Raw genomic sequence first — 12,919 nt, 5'->3', positions numbered from 1 at the left:
ATCAAATTCCACACACTTAATATATACCGCCAAAGTATTCCAGCAGCTGGGTAGAGAACTAACTTTATTAGTCTCCAAAAAGTTTTTTTTAACTGTGTGTTGTTTTTTTAACCGGTTTAATGTAGAACGTGCATTATCTCTCTCTTCAGATCTGTGAACATAGAACATACCGTGAATGTTGATCATATAGCCTACACGGAAACTCAACCTTTAGAATAATCGCAGTATGTGGGAACATATAGGAGATTAAGGCTAATTACAAGGCACTACGTTTAAGATTAAGAAATTACACAGAGGTAACAGCGTCAGATGTACTAAACAAGATTTTACACATCAGTAACAAAGGGAGGAAGAAAACCGACATCTTTGAATACAACACTTTTTGACTAATGAACTGCTAGGCTAGGCCTCTGGATCCCCCACTATCCCTTTAATGGATTTGTGAGGAATTCCTTTAGATGGCTTGAAAGCTTCCATAGAGTGAGGTAGGAGCTGGGGGTGGTAGTGTGAGGGAGGGGGGGCCTCTGTGCTTCACTGCATGACCCTTCTTTCAGGTCAATTGTCATATGGGTCCCTCCTCCCATGTGCGTACTGTGCACAAGCACACACACGTGCACTCTCACCAGCATGCACACGCACACAAACACACACACACCTTGTACCTCAGGCAGTGCATGTATGAATCTTGCATTGCAGCAAAATGCAACTCTGCAAACAACATGGAGCCTTTTCTCACTCTTAGACAAATAAAAACAACAGAACACTTTTTAGTGGCTTCAGTTATTTCAAGATACTCAATAAAATAAGAACTGTAGCTGAAGGTAGAGAGAAAAGAACTGTCAGGGTTTCAGTGCCTCTGCACCATATCGTGTGAGGGCAAGGCCATGGAGGTGGGCCTCTGAGAAAGAGCAAAGTGCAGAAAGAACCGTGTGTTTGACTGGCGAGGGACCCAGGCGTGTTAGAGCACAGCTCAGAGCTTAGGTCACGAGAGGACAGGCTTGAGAAAAACATCAGGACTCCAACAGGCGCGTGTGCGCACGGCAAAGAACAAGCAAGCCTGGGGGGGGGGGGGGATGCCTGCCTAACATCCCTGACACACACCCAATATTCATTCTCTAGCTCTCGTTCACACTCTCTCTCTCTCTCTCTCTCACACACACACACACGCACCCCCACGAACACACCGCTTCTTAAGCAAAGGTTAGTTATGATAATAACAATAATCATACAAGGGTACAAAAACGTATTGATGTGTTAATTCAACTGCAATAATCTATTTGTTATTACTCAGGAGCTTTTCTCCTGAAAGAGATTTTCTCCTTCACTGTCAAAAGATAATGAACAGTCTGGCGTCTTTTAATAATGATGGAAATCTGTAGGTACAGTGTGTTTGCAGAACACAGAATGAAGGGGAAGAGAAATTCTTTCGTTAGTAAGGATAATCCTGATTCTTAATAGTTTCTGCTTGGTAATGTAATTTTATAGAGGGGAAAAAGGAGCTAGCATCAATGTCTTTGGTCATTACACAAAACCAAAATCAAGAACAGTTGCTATAGTGTTTTGTTGTCTATAGCTAGTTCACCAGCAGTTGTCAAAATGTTCTTAAGCAGGTTCCAGGCTCCACAATAATACAGTACTACTGCTGTTTTGAGTCAAATAAGTCAACAACGATCACTATAGAAAAAAAAACTCGTTCCTTATGACTTGGCTTCAAATCACTAGCTTTGACACCTAAGAGTGTTAATGACACTCTGTCTTGGCACCTGTAAGAGTGAGCACAGGCGTTAATGTTAGTGTTTGGGTGGTTGACAAGAGAGGCATCCTTGCTTAAAGTGCAGAGAAAAGGGGAGTGAGGAAAAGAACAGAGAGAAAAAATCCTCAGAACTCAAGATGTGAAAAATAAATAGACAAATGAAGACAGTAACATCTGTAGTTTCTGAAAAAGATTTTCGATCAAAGGTAGAGGCAGGAAGCACAACAACTGAGGCCAGCTGCACGTGTAACAGGAAATGCATCCAGAGAAACTGTCCATGCAGAACGGACAATCTAGGCCTTCCTTTGTTTATCTGTGAGGACCCCCCCCCCCTTTCAAATGAATGAGACACATATTCTGTATCAACTGCTGCATACAACCTCGGCTTATTGTACAGGAAGATCCCAATCACGGAACCTGAGGCAATAATGAAGTCTGTCGTATAGTACATTCTGACCATTACATCTGCAGACAGCATAACAACTAATCTTTGCCAAAGTGGCCTCTCTGCACAGAGCTGTGGACTCCCCGGCAGTGATTTACAGACACCATGACACACTAACCTTCCTCCTGAGACTAAAGTAAACAAGCCCCAAGACAACTTTCCCATAACAACGACAAAGAGAAAATTTATCGAACAGCATAGTTAATCAGTGCGATTTACAAATACTTCACACACTAAAAGGTATACAATCAAATGTCTGTGATACTGTCAGTGCAACTTAAATAAATCACACGTAGGTTGTAGTCTAAGTAAGGGAGAGAACGACCACATGACGGTCAAACTAGTCCAGACATGTTGACAATATGGCGCAGGGTACTGACCACATTATTCACAAAGCTGTAACAATTCGTTAAAAGAAGAGTGCTTCTAGCTGAAGAATTCAGAAAACATGCAAGCCCATTTTCACAAAATATTTAGGTCACATTTTACATACCAAATTAGGGTTTGCACTTGAACACAAATGCACGGGTGCACTACAATTAAAATACATTTTGAGTTCGATAAAATGTTAAGTCAAAAACGCTCCTCTCACTAGACGTGAAGTATGCATTTTCCGCTATACAAGTCATGTTTAAGAGAACTAAACAAATCAGGTTCTGCAGGTGTGAGAAATATTTGGTAGAGCAATACTGCGCGGCACCGCGTGGCTGGGAAGCAAAACATGCAACAGAGGGGCGGTGTTGGCACACACGCTAGCCACAGAGGTGACCTGTGATTAAAAATGAGATGAACGCATACCTGCCGGTGTTGCTCCGAAGATTCGGACGACTGGTACCTTCTTCACTTCATTTTCTCTGAATTCTGAGTAACATACGTCCAAGTCTCTGATAGGACTTGCCATATAATAATCTGCGGTGACAATGCGAACTGCAAACATGATTGCTATGCTAAAAAAATCGAGGAAAACAAGCTATCCTCGCCCGAGCACCAATAGCAAAAAAAGAGGAAAAAACATTCCGGTCGGATAAAAATAGATACCGACTAAGCTTGAGAGCAGGGTAACAAATTGTCACTAGCTTTTCCTCTTAGATGCCCAACAAATTCTTGGTATTTTCATCGAGTGGGCATACCAAATAGGTGCTGGTCGGAACATAATCCTAAAAAAGCAGCTTGATTGTAATCTCAGCTGTTGCTGCTTGAACTACTAGGTTAGGTAACAAACAGAACAACATAATAAACTAATGTCAGCGTGGTGGTAAATCCTTAAGTTACTAGACTTTACAGTTGTAGAGCTGGCGTTAACTGCAAAAGTCCCTCTTCAAATGGGACTGCTGCATGCTTCCACGAGTCGTGCCTTCGCATATCTAGAAACAAGCATTCGGCCATAGCAGAGCATAAGCGAACTAGAGAGCTTGCTGGCAAGCAGAGATTTCTGTCTTTTCACAGTGGTTTTCGAGCATCCATTCAGAGAACCTTGTCTTCATGTCGGTTAAACTGGGACAGATAACCAAAATCATCTCTTTGGTTAAAATCCAATGTGGCAGTCTTCACCGTCTTGCTGTGTCCCTCCAATGTGCCATCACGGTCAGAATTTCCCCGCCTCTGTAATACGATCACAACAGTCTTCAGTAACCCTAATCAACACCATACCGCCCGGGCAGACCCTCCCCTAGCCGCTACCTCTATTGGTTAAACCCCACTAGCTAATACACTGCAGCATTTCCAACAACACACAGGTCGGGGAGTTCATTGTTGAAACCCATTTCTGTAAAAAAGCACGTACTGGTTGTCTCCATTGTCATTGGTCCTTGAAAGAGTTATGCATTATTTTATTGGTTGGCATATTTCAAGGCGGACCGTATTGTCAGCAAAGAAGATTGAATTACTCCTTCACTCAAGTACCTTTCTCTTGAAAATATTTGCGAACGATTAAAGAGCTATTGTTATGGCAACTACGTTCTTTATTGACTGCATTTAAAAAGGCATCTGTGCAAGATTGATCGAATATTATGTTATACTTTCACTTCTCCGGATAAACCAATCACATATAAACTTCGTCTCTTTAACCACGCCTAAGTGCTTTTGAAGTCCAATGATGATCAAGGAAGCTGAGTATGGGGGCCGACATATCGGAAGCAGAAAGCGTCGAATCACGATTGGCCCGTAAACGTCAGATAAAATGAGTGACAAACATTTTGTCTAATAGCTGAATAGATCTGATATTTACCGTCTCCTCAAAGGCACGATTGGACCAAGATGCTTCTCGTTGTATAATGGTTGGTCTGGGTTTTAGGTAAACGTTGCCTGTAGGATTCTAAACCTTAAAAGAGCATTTTATGTCTGCTTTTATTGCCCCCTAGTGACCACTGCTGAAAGGACATGGATCTTATTTGGAACACCCCGAGTAACTATACATGACTTCAAGAAGTACACATCTTTTCAAAACAAAGTTCAAATCTATAATACCACGCTTTCTATGGCGTCGCATTGTTAAGTGTCACACGTTTTTATTCTAAAAAGCATTTTCATGTTTAAATATGTAAAAGTTTAAATATGTATTTTTCACGGTACCAATGGGTACTATAAATATTGCTGGAGTCCAGATATGAAAACGATCATTACAAAAATACCTGCTTATTCATTGTTTGCAATCTGTTAACCAATGGAATTATTAACACTGTCATCTCTGGTTTGGAAAATGTGTAACACTTGTACACCTTTACTAGCACGGCACAGCAGCGCAATTTTTCTTTTCTTTTCTTTCTTTCTTTCTTTCTTTCTTTCTTTCTTTCTTTCTTTCTTTCTTTCTTTCTTTCTTTCTTTCTTTCTTTCTTTCTTTCTTTAATCTCAGAGAACAGTCCAGTTTGCTGTAATTAATCATTTATACACCTAACTGATAAAGCATCCAGTTCCAGTTCCTGTCAATATATGGAAAATCCAGGGCCTACTCTAACTGTTTTTTTGGAATGGCCTGATAAGGTTGTGTAAAATGTATTAGAGTCTTGGCACAATCATGCAACCAAAGTGACTTATGGGTTTAGGAAACATATGGCAGAATTTGTAGAGGCCCTGCCTGAGAGGAGGTAAGCAATCTTTATAGCAGTAAGTTGCATTCTGTTGAAGATCAGTAACATGGTTGCTTTTATTAACAGCGAGCCATTAAAAAGACCTGCAATGATATAAGACAATTTAAAATGTACAGTACATTTGCTGATAAAAACATTGATCATTTGTTAAATATAGTACATTGTGTATTAATAACATGTCACGTGGAGGTTAGGAAGACCACTAAACTACAGATGTTATGAAGTGTGCGTCAGTGAATTATAGGATACAGGGTTTGAGAAACCTCCCTCTGTGCAAATTTTGCAGTTGATGGATGGTTGGATCTGACAGGTCTTCCTGTGGATCTTAAATCACCAAAGGGTCAAACTGAGGCCTAGCAGCACTTTAACATTCCTGCCTTTACATTCACCATGGTCCCCAGTATGTTAAGGTGCAGTCTACTATTGAATAAAATGAGCATATCAAAGAAAAGGTTTTCTTATGGTACTACCTGACTTCATTTTGAGGTCACCCGCTAAGAGAGAAACCCTATTTGAGTTTGGAGTTTTGTAGTCGGTGCTTTTGAGCATAAAAAATGAAAGCACATACTGGATTTATTAGATCCATCAAATGCCTTAAAGGTAACTGTTTTAATATGGTAGTGATTGTGATGATAGTAAGCACCCTGAAATGTATGGTCCCATAAGCCGGAAAAAAAAAATCAAAGCGTTTCTGACATAGCCAAGAATTGCTGTAATGAAATCAGTATCTGTCTAACATAAGGACATGACACCTTGACACTACATTTCAAATAGTAAAAAATCAACATTTTGTATAATCAACATTTTGTATAAATCAATAGTTTTGTCCCATATAGAATTTTTTTTAATGCTTATATCACTATTGAATACTATAAAATCTCAGCAATGGTCTTCACCTAAACAATTCAAACATTATCTGCAATGAATGGAAAGGTTATAGGGGTGCATTTGGTGTAACCTGAGGAAGTCTCTTGCCCTTGGTCAGTGCCAACTCTCAAAAGACTCAGCATGTGAACGTACATTGTCGATGATGTCATTGTTTCACACTTTTCACACATCATGCACCCACTATTCTGATAAAAGAGATCTCTTATCTCTTTTGGGAGAAAGGTATCTAAATAAAATTCTGGTTAGCTCATATTGGGCGAACGGTAAGCGTTAGCTCTTTGCCCAGTGGTGGGACAATGTACCGCTCCTCTCTCAGTAAACGCAGTAGCAGATCCTGCACATCCTGGGGCCAGCGGTAGAGTCGGGTGCTCTGCAGCCAGATGGGAACGTGGCTCTGAACAGCACAGAACACAGAAGACATTTTGTCTCTGTTAGACATGTACTGAAGATATTTTGGTCCACCTCAGTCACTTCAAGTTATTATTTAGCTATACTGATAATAATGTGTATCTTATAGAGTACAACGATGTGAATGGTGAACACACATGTATGTGTGCACGTGCGCGCACACACACACACACACACACACACACACACACACACACACACACACACTTGCTTCATAAATATCCAAGATCACTTACTGTGTTGGCATTTGGAAACAATACGGGAACAATTCTGAAATTCAAGCAGCGTTGTTGGATGAACTCATTCTGAAGCTACGGGAGGTGGAGCAACATCAAAAAGTTAAATACCATTACGTAACCAGAATTCAATTTCAGTGTGTGATAAAGTTTTTATTAAAGTTGGGTTTTTTTCTCCTCTTAAAGGAAGAGATCAGTTACATCAAGGTACCACAGGGGGGAGACAGAAGAGGAGAAACTTCAAAATGTGCTGAGCTGTGTCAGCATAGTGTAAGTAAGCACAAAGAGACGCATTCTTGAAACTGTTTTATGTTCTCTTCACAGGTGCAGGTCTTAGTAAATGTAACATATATTTTAAAATATCTCCTGAGTGATCTCAGCATTACCAGAGAAAATGCATTTGACTCCTCTTTATTAAGCCCTAACAGGACACCAGGATTGTATTCTGTTAGGAGCAGTAACTTTTTTAAACAAATCTGTTCATAGGGAGTCAAAACATGGTGCTTAACAAGTACAAACAAGGCTGGCAGGCAGGGCACTTAGTCACACACAAGCAGAAAAAGCCCACACACTCACACACATTTCACAACCTACCTGCGTGTGTATGTACTTGGTATGAAGGCCATGCTCATCGATGCAATCACCTTCAATGTCTATCTTGTACTTGGGGCTTATTACAACAATGATCAGCACAGATTTCTGCAACACATGTTAGAAATTTGATTTCTTCTCTTTCTAAAACATTTCAGTTAAAAGAGAATGACTCTTGCCATACCCCATGTACAATGCAAGTGAAATGGAGCAACTGTAGTTCTTTCAGAAGAGATGTTTGAATAAGATATCATCTTACATCTTTCAAATAACTGTCCATCCATTTGTTAATGTCCATTCGTCTCACTGGATCATCAAATATGTCAATCTGCAAGACAAACGATGTCAGTGTTTTTTAAGCTTTTAAAAATTGAAAATTTTATCTAATAAAATGCAATGTAATATCATATTGAAAAACTTTCATTTGATTTTGTTGTATGTCCAGAAAATTACTCCAGTTGTTTCTTTGATTTTGTCAGAATAGTCAGTTAAAATAGTTGAAGTTTCAGTATTGAACCTACAGCTGGTCGAAATCCTTGTGCTGTCAGAAATCCTACAAAAGGAATGATTTCCTCTGCTGTGTCCACAGAATACGTTATAAAAACATTTCCTAAAGATAAAATAAATGTAAACAAAGTGATGTCATTCAAATGCAAGCAAAAGTTTCACCAATACTTGTGACTATCACTTGTCATTCTAAGATTTGTCAGTTGTTCCATAATTGCTTTACAAAAATGAGCTCTAACTGAGAATTCCTTTATGTGCAAAACATGTTTAGTGCAGAGTATTGTTTAAGTATTCCAAGTTCACTCACTACAGTCATCTGGAAGACTGATGGTTTTCCTTATTTCCTGTGTTGGAATTTGGCCTGGGGCAGGGCCTTTTGAGGGGCTGACACACAATTCACTCATGACTTCTCTGTGAGGGACTGTGCTCTGTGGGCTGGTGGCGTGACCAGGTGCATTGGGGCTATTCTTCCTGCAATACAAACGTGCAAGTTCAATACAAGATATAGTGCAGCTGGACAATATTCCATAATCCAGCCTACATAACAGTCCAAACGTTTGGAATATGAGATAATAGCTTGGCCACAGCATAAATGCTGATCATAAAATGTGTGACAGCCAGAAATGAAAAACTATACGCGGAAAGAGTAGATGAGTATATACGTAAAGCATTGAAACTAGACAGAAAGTTATGGGTGCCGTACCAAGACTGTGGGCAATTCCGAGGCTCTAGCTGTGGCTGTTGGTTTTTCTGGCAAATGAGATTGGGTAGCTGCCGACATGGGAACTCCTTAGCACATTTTGACGCTTCAAAATTATGGTCTGTAAAAGTACACGTAGAAAATGTGTGCTCAGGTAGCTGAAAGCTTAGAAAACTGATTCAGGAAATACTCAGAAAGTAGTGGAAACGGTTTTAAAGACAATGTGTAATCTAACCAAAATGAACAAACTTGTAAAAAGAAATAAATAACTCAACAAATAATTCCCTAAGAAAACACATTGTACAAAAGTTACTTATGACACAATCATAGATATTTCATACGTTGAGGATTAACTTGGAGACCATAATATGAAGGACGATACTGCAGGGCATTTTGGTACGGACTGTCCCCTGGGTCTGAACAGAGAGGTAGAGGTGGCTCCAGGCTTTCCTCCTCTTCGCTCGGTGAGTTCCATGTCTGACTAGGGGGCTCGTAGAGGTCTCTACAGAAGCGAGAAGGTGAAGCACTGAATTCCTTACGCCGATCCCTCTCTCTTTGAAGAATCTGTGGCGGTTCCATGAGGAAAGGATCTAGTCTCTGGTTTAGACTGGACGGGGGGTCTACGTGCAGTTGTCTGTGTGGTGGGCCGGAGGCTGAGGTGGCATGACAGACTGGTGTTTTTCCGCGCTGTTCTGCAGGGTTACGACTCCAGTAGTCCTCCGGATAATTCATCCGGCTCACGTCATTAATGGTGACCTCTGGAGTGAACCAGTGGTGTCTCTTTGTTTCCCCTGGCTCCAGGCATAGGTGACAGGCAGGCAAAACCAGGTTCAAAGAGGACGACGTCATTGACTCATCAGTCTCTACCGGGATGCTCTTATGAGGACAGCGATCTTACAAAAAAAGTGAAACAAAGAGAATTGATATTGCTTCTTACACATTTAAAACTAACACAACATTAGTCAAACTGCTAGATAATATGAAACATGTGATAACACCCCATACATAACTAATAGTTATGCATCCTAAAAATGATTTAAAAAAACAAACAAACATGAAAGAAGTATTCAGTTGTGTGTAGGGTTGACTGTGTGTCTTACTTTTCAGTTTTAAATGACGCCTTTTGTCGAAAATAAAAGTCTTACCTGGATATAACTCCATTCTTTCAGGCTTTTGTTTACAATCTGTGCTTTGTGATGCTACAGAGCTCTGGGGAAGTTATTTGATGCAACTAGAAATCCTGTCACCTGGAAGGTAACTTTAGAAGTCAAATAAATAAATAAATAAATAAACAGTGACGTAAAGAAAAGTTGAAACATGTTAATTCTTTGGCATGAATATGTACTTTATTTAATGCTCTGAGGCTGGAATAAGAGTTTGACACCTTATACAGTATTTTGATCAAACTTCATGAAAGTTTAATTGCTCTACACATGAAAATTAAGGAAAAGGATCTCTTCTTCAGTCTGCAATGAAATTCCAGGGCAAAGGGCAATACTTCGTGTGGAAGAACTTCCTTCTCTGATTTACTGTTAGTCAGGAGTCTAGCTAAAATACTTACAGAAGTCCTACTAGAGTCTCTTTGAATGAGTGAAAAAAATGTTTAATTTTCTTTGTTCTCTCGAAAGGAAATATATCTAGTCAGAAGAACAAAAAGTCAGCCAAACATTGCCTGTCACACCCAATATGATCTAGAAAGTGACGGTGTTTTCACAGGTTAGGTACGCACACTGTATGATTTATACTTTCATATTTCATATGAAACATACATCACTGAAAGGATTCAACAATTACTAGACTCTTTCAACAGTATTGTACAAGTACACAGATTAAATTATTAATGGCTTACCTGTTCTACAAATGAGTGTGACTCTATTTTGGCCAGTAAAGCAGAAACCATTCCCTGTTTTTCTGTCTTTGAGGAAGAGATCACTACATGCAAAGCAGGAAAATGCCTCCCTCCCTCCCTTTATGCAAATAATGTGGAGCAACAGGTTCAGATCCACCAATCAAACTCCTGTTAAAACAATAGAGGGCCTTAGCTCTCTGTCAGCCACATTAAGTATAAAGGGGAAAAAAAGGTTGAAGATCAAGTTCAACACTGCAGTCATTGACTTGCCACAGTCTATTCACGTGGATACTGAATATGTTGCAATGCCATAAGGGAGACAAACTAGTTATGACAGGTTGCCGAGATGTATGCAAATTCTTCTTGCTGCCTACTTTAAAAGGCTCAGGTAGCGTCTGCGATATAACAAAGTGTAACCTACTAAAACATTTTTTGACTTCTTAAGGATATGACATGCACATTCCAGGTATTTTCCTCAAATAATTGTTGGTTTAATATTTGACAGTAAAAATTTGGTCATTTTTAAAATGAGAGCAAAACCGTCATGAAGCCGGCTTGCTTCATAAACATAAAATACTGTGACCACTATTCTAAAATGTCCCAATTTTATAACACTAACTTAATGAGTTAGTTAAACTTTTAATTTCCAACCAGCTACGAAATGAGAATAACATCCAAAAGACAGATCTTAAGTTTAGCAACAAAATGTTCAAACTTCACAAATTCTCCAACCAATCCAGAGAATTGGGGGTGGGGAAAGTTAGGGTGCTCCAACTGTCACTGTGTCTGTGTGAGTTTAGTAAGGACGACTGTGACTGGGTTCCTGACAGTAACGTCCTTTTGGTTCCCTATGGTGTAGACTTTCATAGTTGTCTGTGTAAAGAAGGAGCTCAGCTCTCTGGTCTTAGCCCCACAGGTGAGTGTGTACACCAGTTCTTGACGGAAACGCCGGCTCACCATGCAGTAGAGCAAAAAGTTGGTGGTGGAGTTCAGATTCTGTAGCATGTTGGCCACGTCGGCGATGACATTGATGGGGATGCTGTAGTCGTTACGATCGAAATCCCTGTGGTTGTACTTTGTGCGTAGGATGCAATAGGTGACGAAACGTGGCAGGCTCAGCACCACAAAGACCATAGACACAGTGCACAGCAGCAGAATGGTCCGGCGTATCACGCCTTGTGTGTTGAACCCCCTGATAGCTCTCCGTTCCTCCTTAGTGAAGAGTCTGTTGGAGATGCTGAGGTGATAAGCAATCAGTCCATTAAAAATGATGACCAGGATAATGGGAATGCCTCCAGACAGGAAGGTGGTCACCCAAACCAGCGCGGTGGAGTACACAGCCTCTCGATAGCGGCACCTGGGGAGTGTGAGATTTTGGCCATCCACTGTAAAGTTGATGGGCGTGACAATGTTGATCTGACTCATAGGCACAGAGACCAGGTGAGAGAGTAGCACGACAGTTGTGCAGATGAGCAAAGTGACCCGGGCCCGTGTGAAGCGTTGTTTAGCTGACGTGATGCTAAGTACCAAGTAACGCTCAATGGTAAAAACCACCACTATCCAGGATGAGCTATACAGGGAACCATACTGCAGAAATCCCATGATGCCACACCATGGGTGGGAGTGCCAAAAGGGTTGTAGTGTCAGGAAGGTGAGTGAGAGGTCTAGCAGGATGACCCACACCACGTATAAGGTGTCCACAATGGCCAAGAAGCTCAGGTATATGACTGCTGCTTCCGACATACCAAACTTTCGAAAGCAGAGCATGTAGAAGGTGAATAGATTGGCTGTGACATAAGAGAATTACAGATTAACCTAATATTTTTCCCCCCAAAAGGTTTCCTTTGTATTTTGAAAGGTCACAAATGTAGAAAAGGAATGTATATATGCTCACCAATTGGATTTACAAATTGTGTAGTGACGTGAATGCTTTTAATGCGAAATTAAACTCGCACATACTTTCAATATCACAACATGTTACATAAACATCAGGTAAGAGCTGTAACTATAGTCTGTTTCAATGAAAGCAACACTGATATCCAATTTTTAATTCTTAGTCTTCTTGGCATCTTCTTCTGAGTATTACAATTATACAATTTATGTCAAAGTCAGAACTGTCATATAATTAATGAATAACAAACAGATATGAGGCACTGAGCCATCATGGCTTACAAACCTGGAATTCCCATTGCGCACAGCAATGGATAATACACCTTCTGAATAGACACAAAGATATTGGCTCCATCCATCTTTACCATGTTGTCAATACATCTCAGCAAGTGTGATAAAACCTGCAGGTAATTTGAAATAACAGATGTTCTCACACTGTTTGTATGCAGCAACATAAATGTGTGGGCCAACCTTAAATGCCTGTGGTAAAATCGTTGGAAGAGCTAGATGTGATTCCATTATAGATAAACATGCTGTAAAATTGCATGGATGTGCTTTTAATGATA

At 40.2% G+C, this 12,919-nt stretch overlaps 4 protein-coding genes across 4 annotated transcripts in view; all 4 read right to left on the bottom strand.

Moving 5' to 3' along the window:
- rev3l (REV3 like, DNA directed polymerase zeta catalytic subunit) overlaps nt 1–3,135 on the bottom strand; it is a 36,715-nt gene extending 33,580 nt beyond the window's left edge. Inside the window, exon 1 of the mRNA XM_030772122.1 lies at nt 2,997–3,135. Coding sequence (XP_030627982.1) covers nt 2,997–3,135 — 139 coding nt within the window. The remainder of the gene's footprint in view (nt 1–2,996) is intronic.
- A 3,284-nt stretch (nt 3,136–6,419) lies between these two features.
- Nucleotides 6,420–8,660, bottom strand: LOC115810849 (adapter protein CIKS-like). Its single transcript, XM_030772873.1, has 7 exons — nt 8,618–8,660; nt 8,222–8,385; nt 7,929–8,017; nt 7,667–7,735; nt 7,411–7,515; nt 6,817–6,891; nt 6,420–6,566 (listed from the first exon to the last, which is right to left on the bottom strand). The coding sequence occupies exons 2-7, from the start codon at nt 8,316–8,318 to the stop codon at nt 6,420–6,422; spliced, it is 582 nt and encodes a 193-aa protein (XP_030628733.1). The 5' UTR covers nt 8,319–8,385; nt 8,618–8,660.
- LOC115810194 (uncharacterized) lies at nt 8,377–9,827 on the bottom strand. Its single transcript, XM_030772121.1, has 4 exons — nt 9,760–9,827; nt 8,956–9,507; nt 8,584–8,735; nt 8,377–8,385 (listed from the first exon to the last, which is right to left on the bottom strand). The coding sequence occupies exons 1-4, from the start codon at nt 9,773–9,775 to the stop codon at nt 8,377–8,379; spliced, it is 729 nt and encodes a 242-aa protein (XP_030627981.1). The 5' UTR covers nt 9,776–9,827.
- Nucleotides 9,828–11,240: 1,413 nt separating this feature from the next.
- LOC115808956 (probable G-protein coupled receptor 139) lies at nt 11,241–12,712 on the bottom strand. The gene is made up of 2 exons (XM_030770344.1): nt 12,640–12,712; nt 11,241–12,250 (listed from the first exon to the last, which is right to left on the bottom strand). The coding sequence occupies exons 1-2, from the start codon at nt 12,710–12,712 to the stop codon at nt 11,241–11,243; spliced, it is 1,083 nt and encodes a 360-aa protein (XP_030626204.1).
- Nucleotides 12,713–12,919: the final 207 nt, after the last annotated feature.

Source organism: Chanos chanos, chromosome 4, assembly GCF_902362185.1.
Source record: "Chanos chanos chromosome 4, fChaCha1.1, whole genome shotgun sequence".
In the NCBI taxonomy this organism is placed as follows: domain Eukaryota; kingdom Metazoa; phylum Chordata; class Actinopteri; order Gonorynchiformes; family Chanidae; genus Chanos; species Chanos chanos.
The sequence above is the reverse complement of the archived record's forward strand: the minus strand, read 5'-3'. Positions and strand labels throughout refer to the sequence as shown.

What these genes read in the sequence shown, in the direction of transcription:
- LOC115808956 (XM_030770344.1), bottom strand. Translation starts at nt 12,712, where the DNA reads ATGGATGGAGCCAATATCTTTGTGTCTATTCAGAAGGTGTATTATCCA. An exon ending in GTGCGCAATGGGAATTCCAG is followed by an intron (nt 12,251 to 12,639) that starts GTTTGTAAGCCA and finishes CTTATGTCACAG; the next exon opens with CCAATCTATTCACCTTCTAC.
- LOC115810194 (XM_030772121.1), bottom strand. An exon ending in TCTCCAAGTTAATCCTCAAC is followed by an intron (nt 8,736 to 8,955) that starts GTATGAAATATC and finishes GTACTTTTACAG; the next exon opens with ACCATAATTTTGAAGCGTCA.
- LOC115810849 (XM_030772873.1), bottom strand. Translation starts at nt 8,318, where the DNA reads ATGAGTGAATTGTGTGTCAGCCCCTCAAAAGGCCCTGCCCCAGGCCAA. An exon ending in TGGACAGTTATTTGAAAGAT is followed by an intron (nt 7,516 to 7,666) that starts GTAAGATGATAT and finishes CATGTGTTGCAG; the next exon opens with AAATCTGTGCTGATCATTGT. An exon ending in TGTTTCCAAATGCCAACACA is followed by an intron (nt 6,567 to 6,816) that starts GTAAGTGATCTT and finishes TGTGCTGTTCAG; the next exon opens with AGCCACGTTCCCATCTGGCT.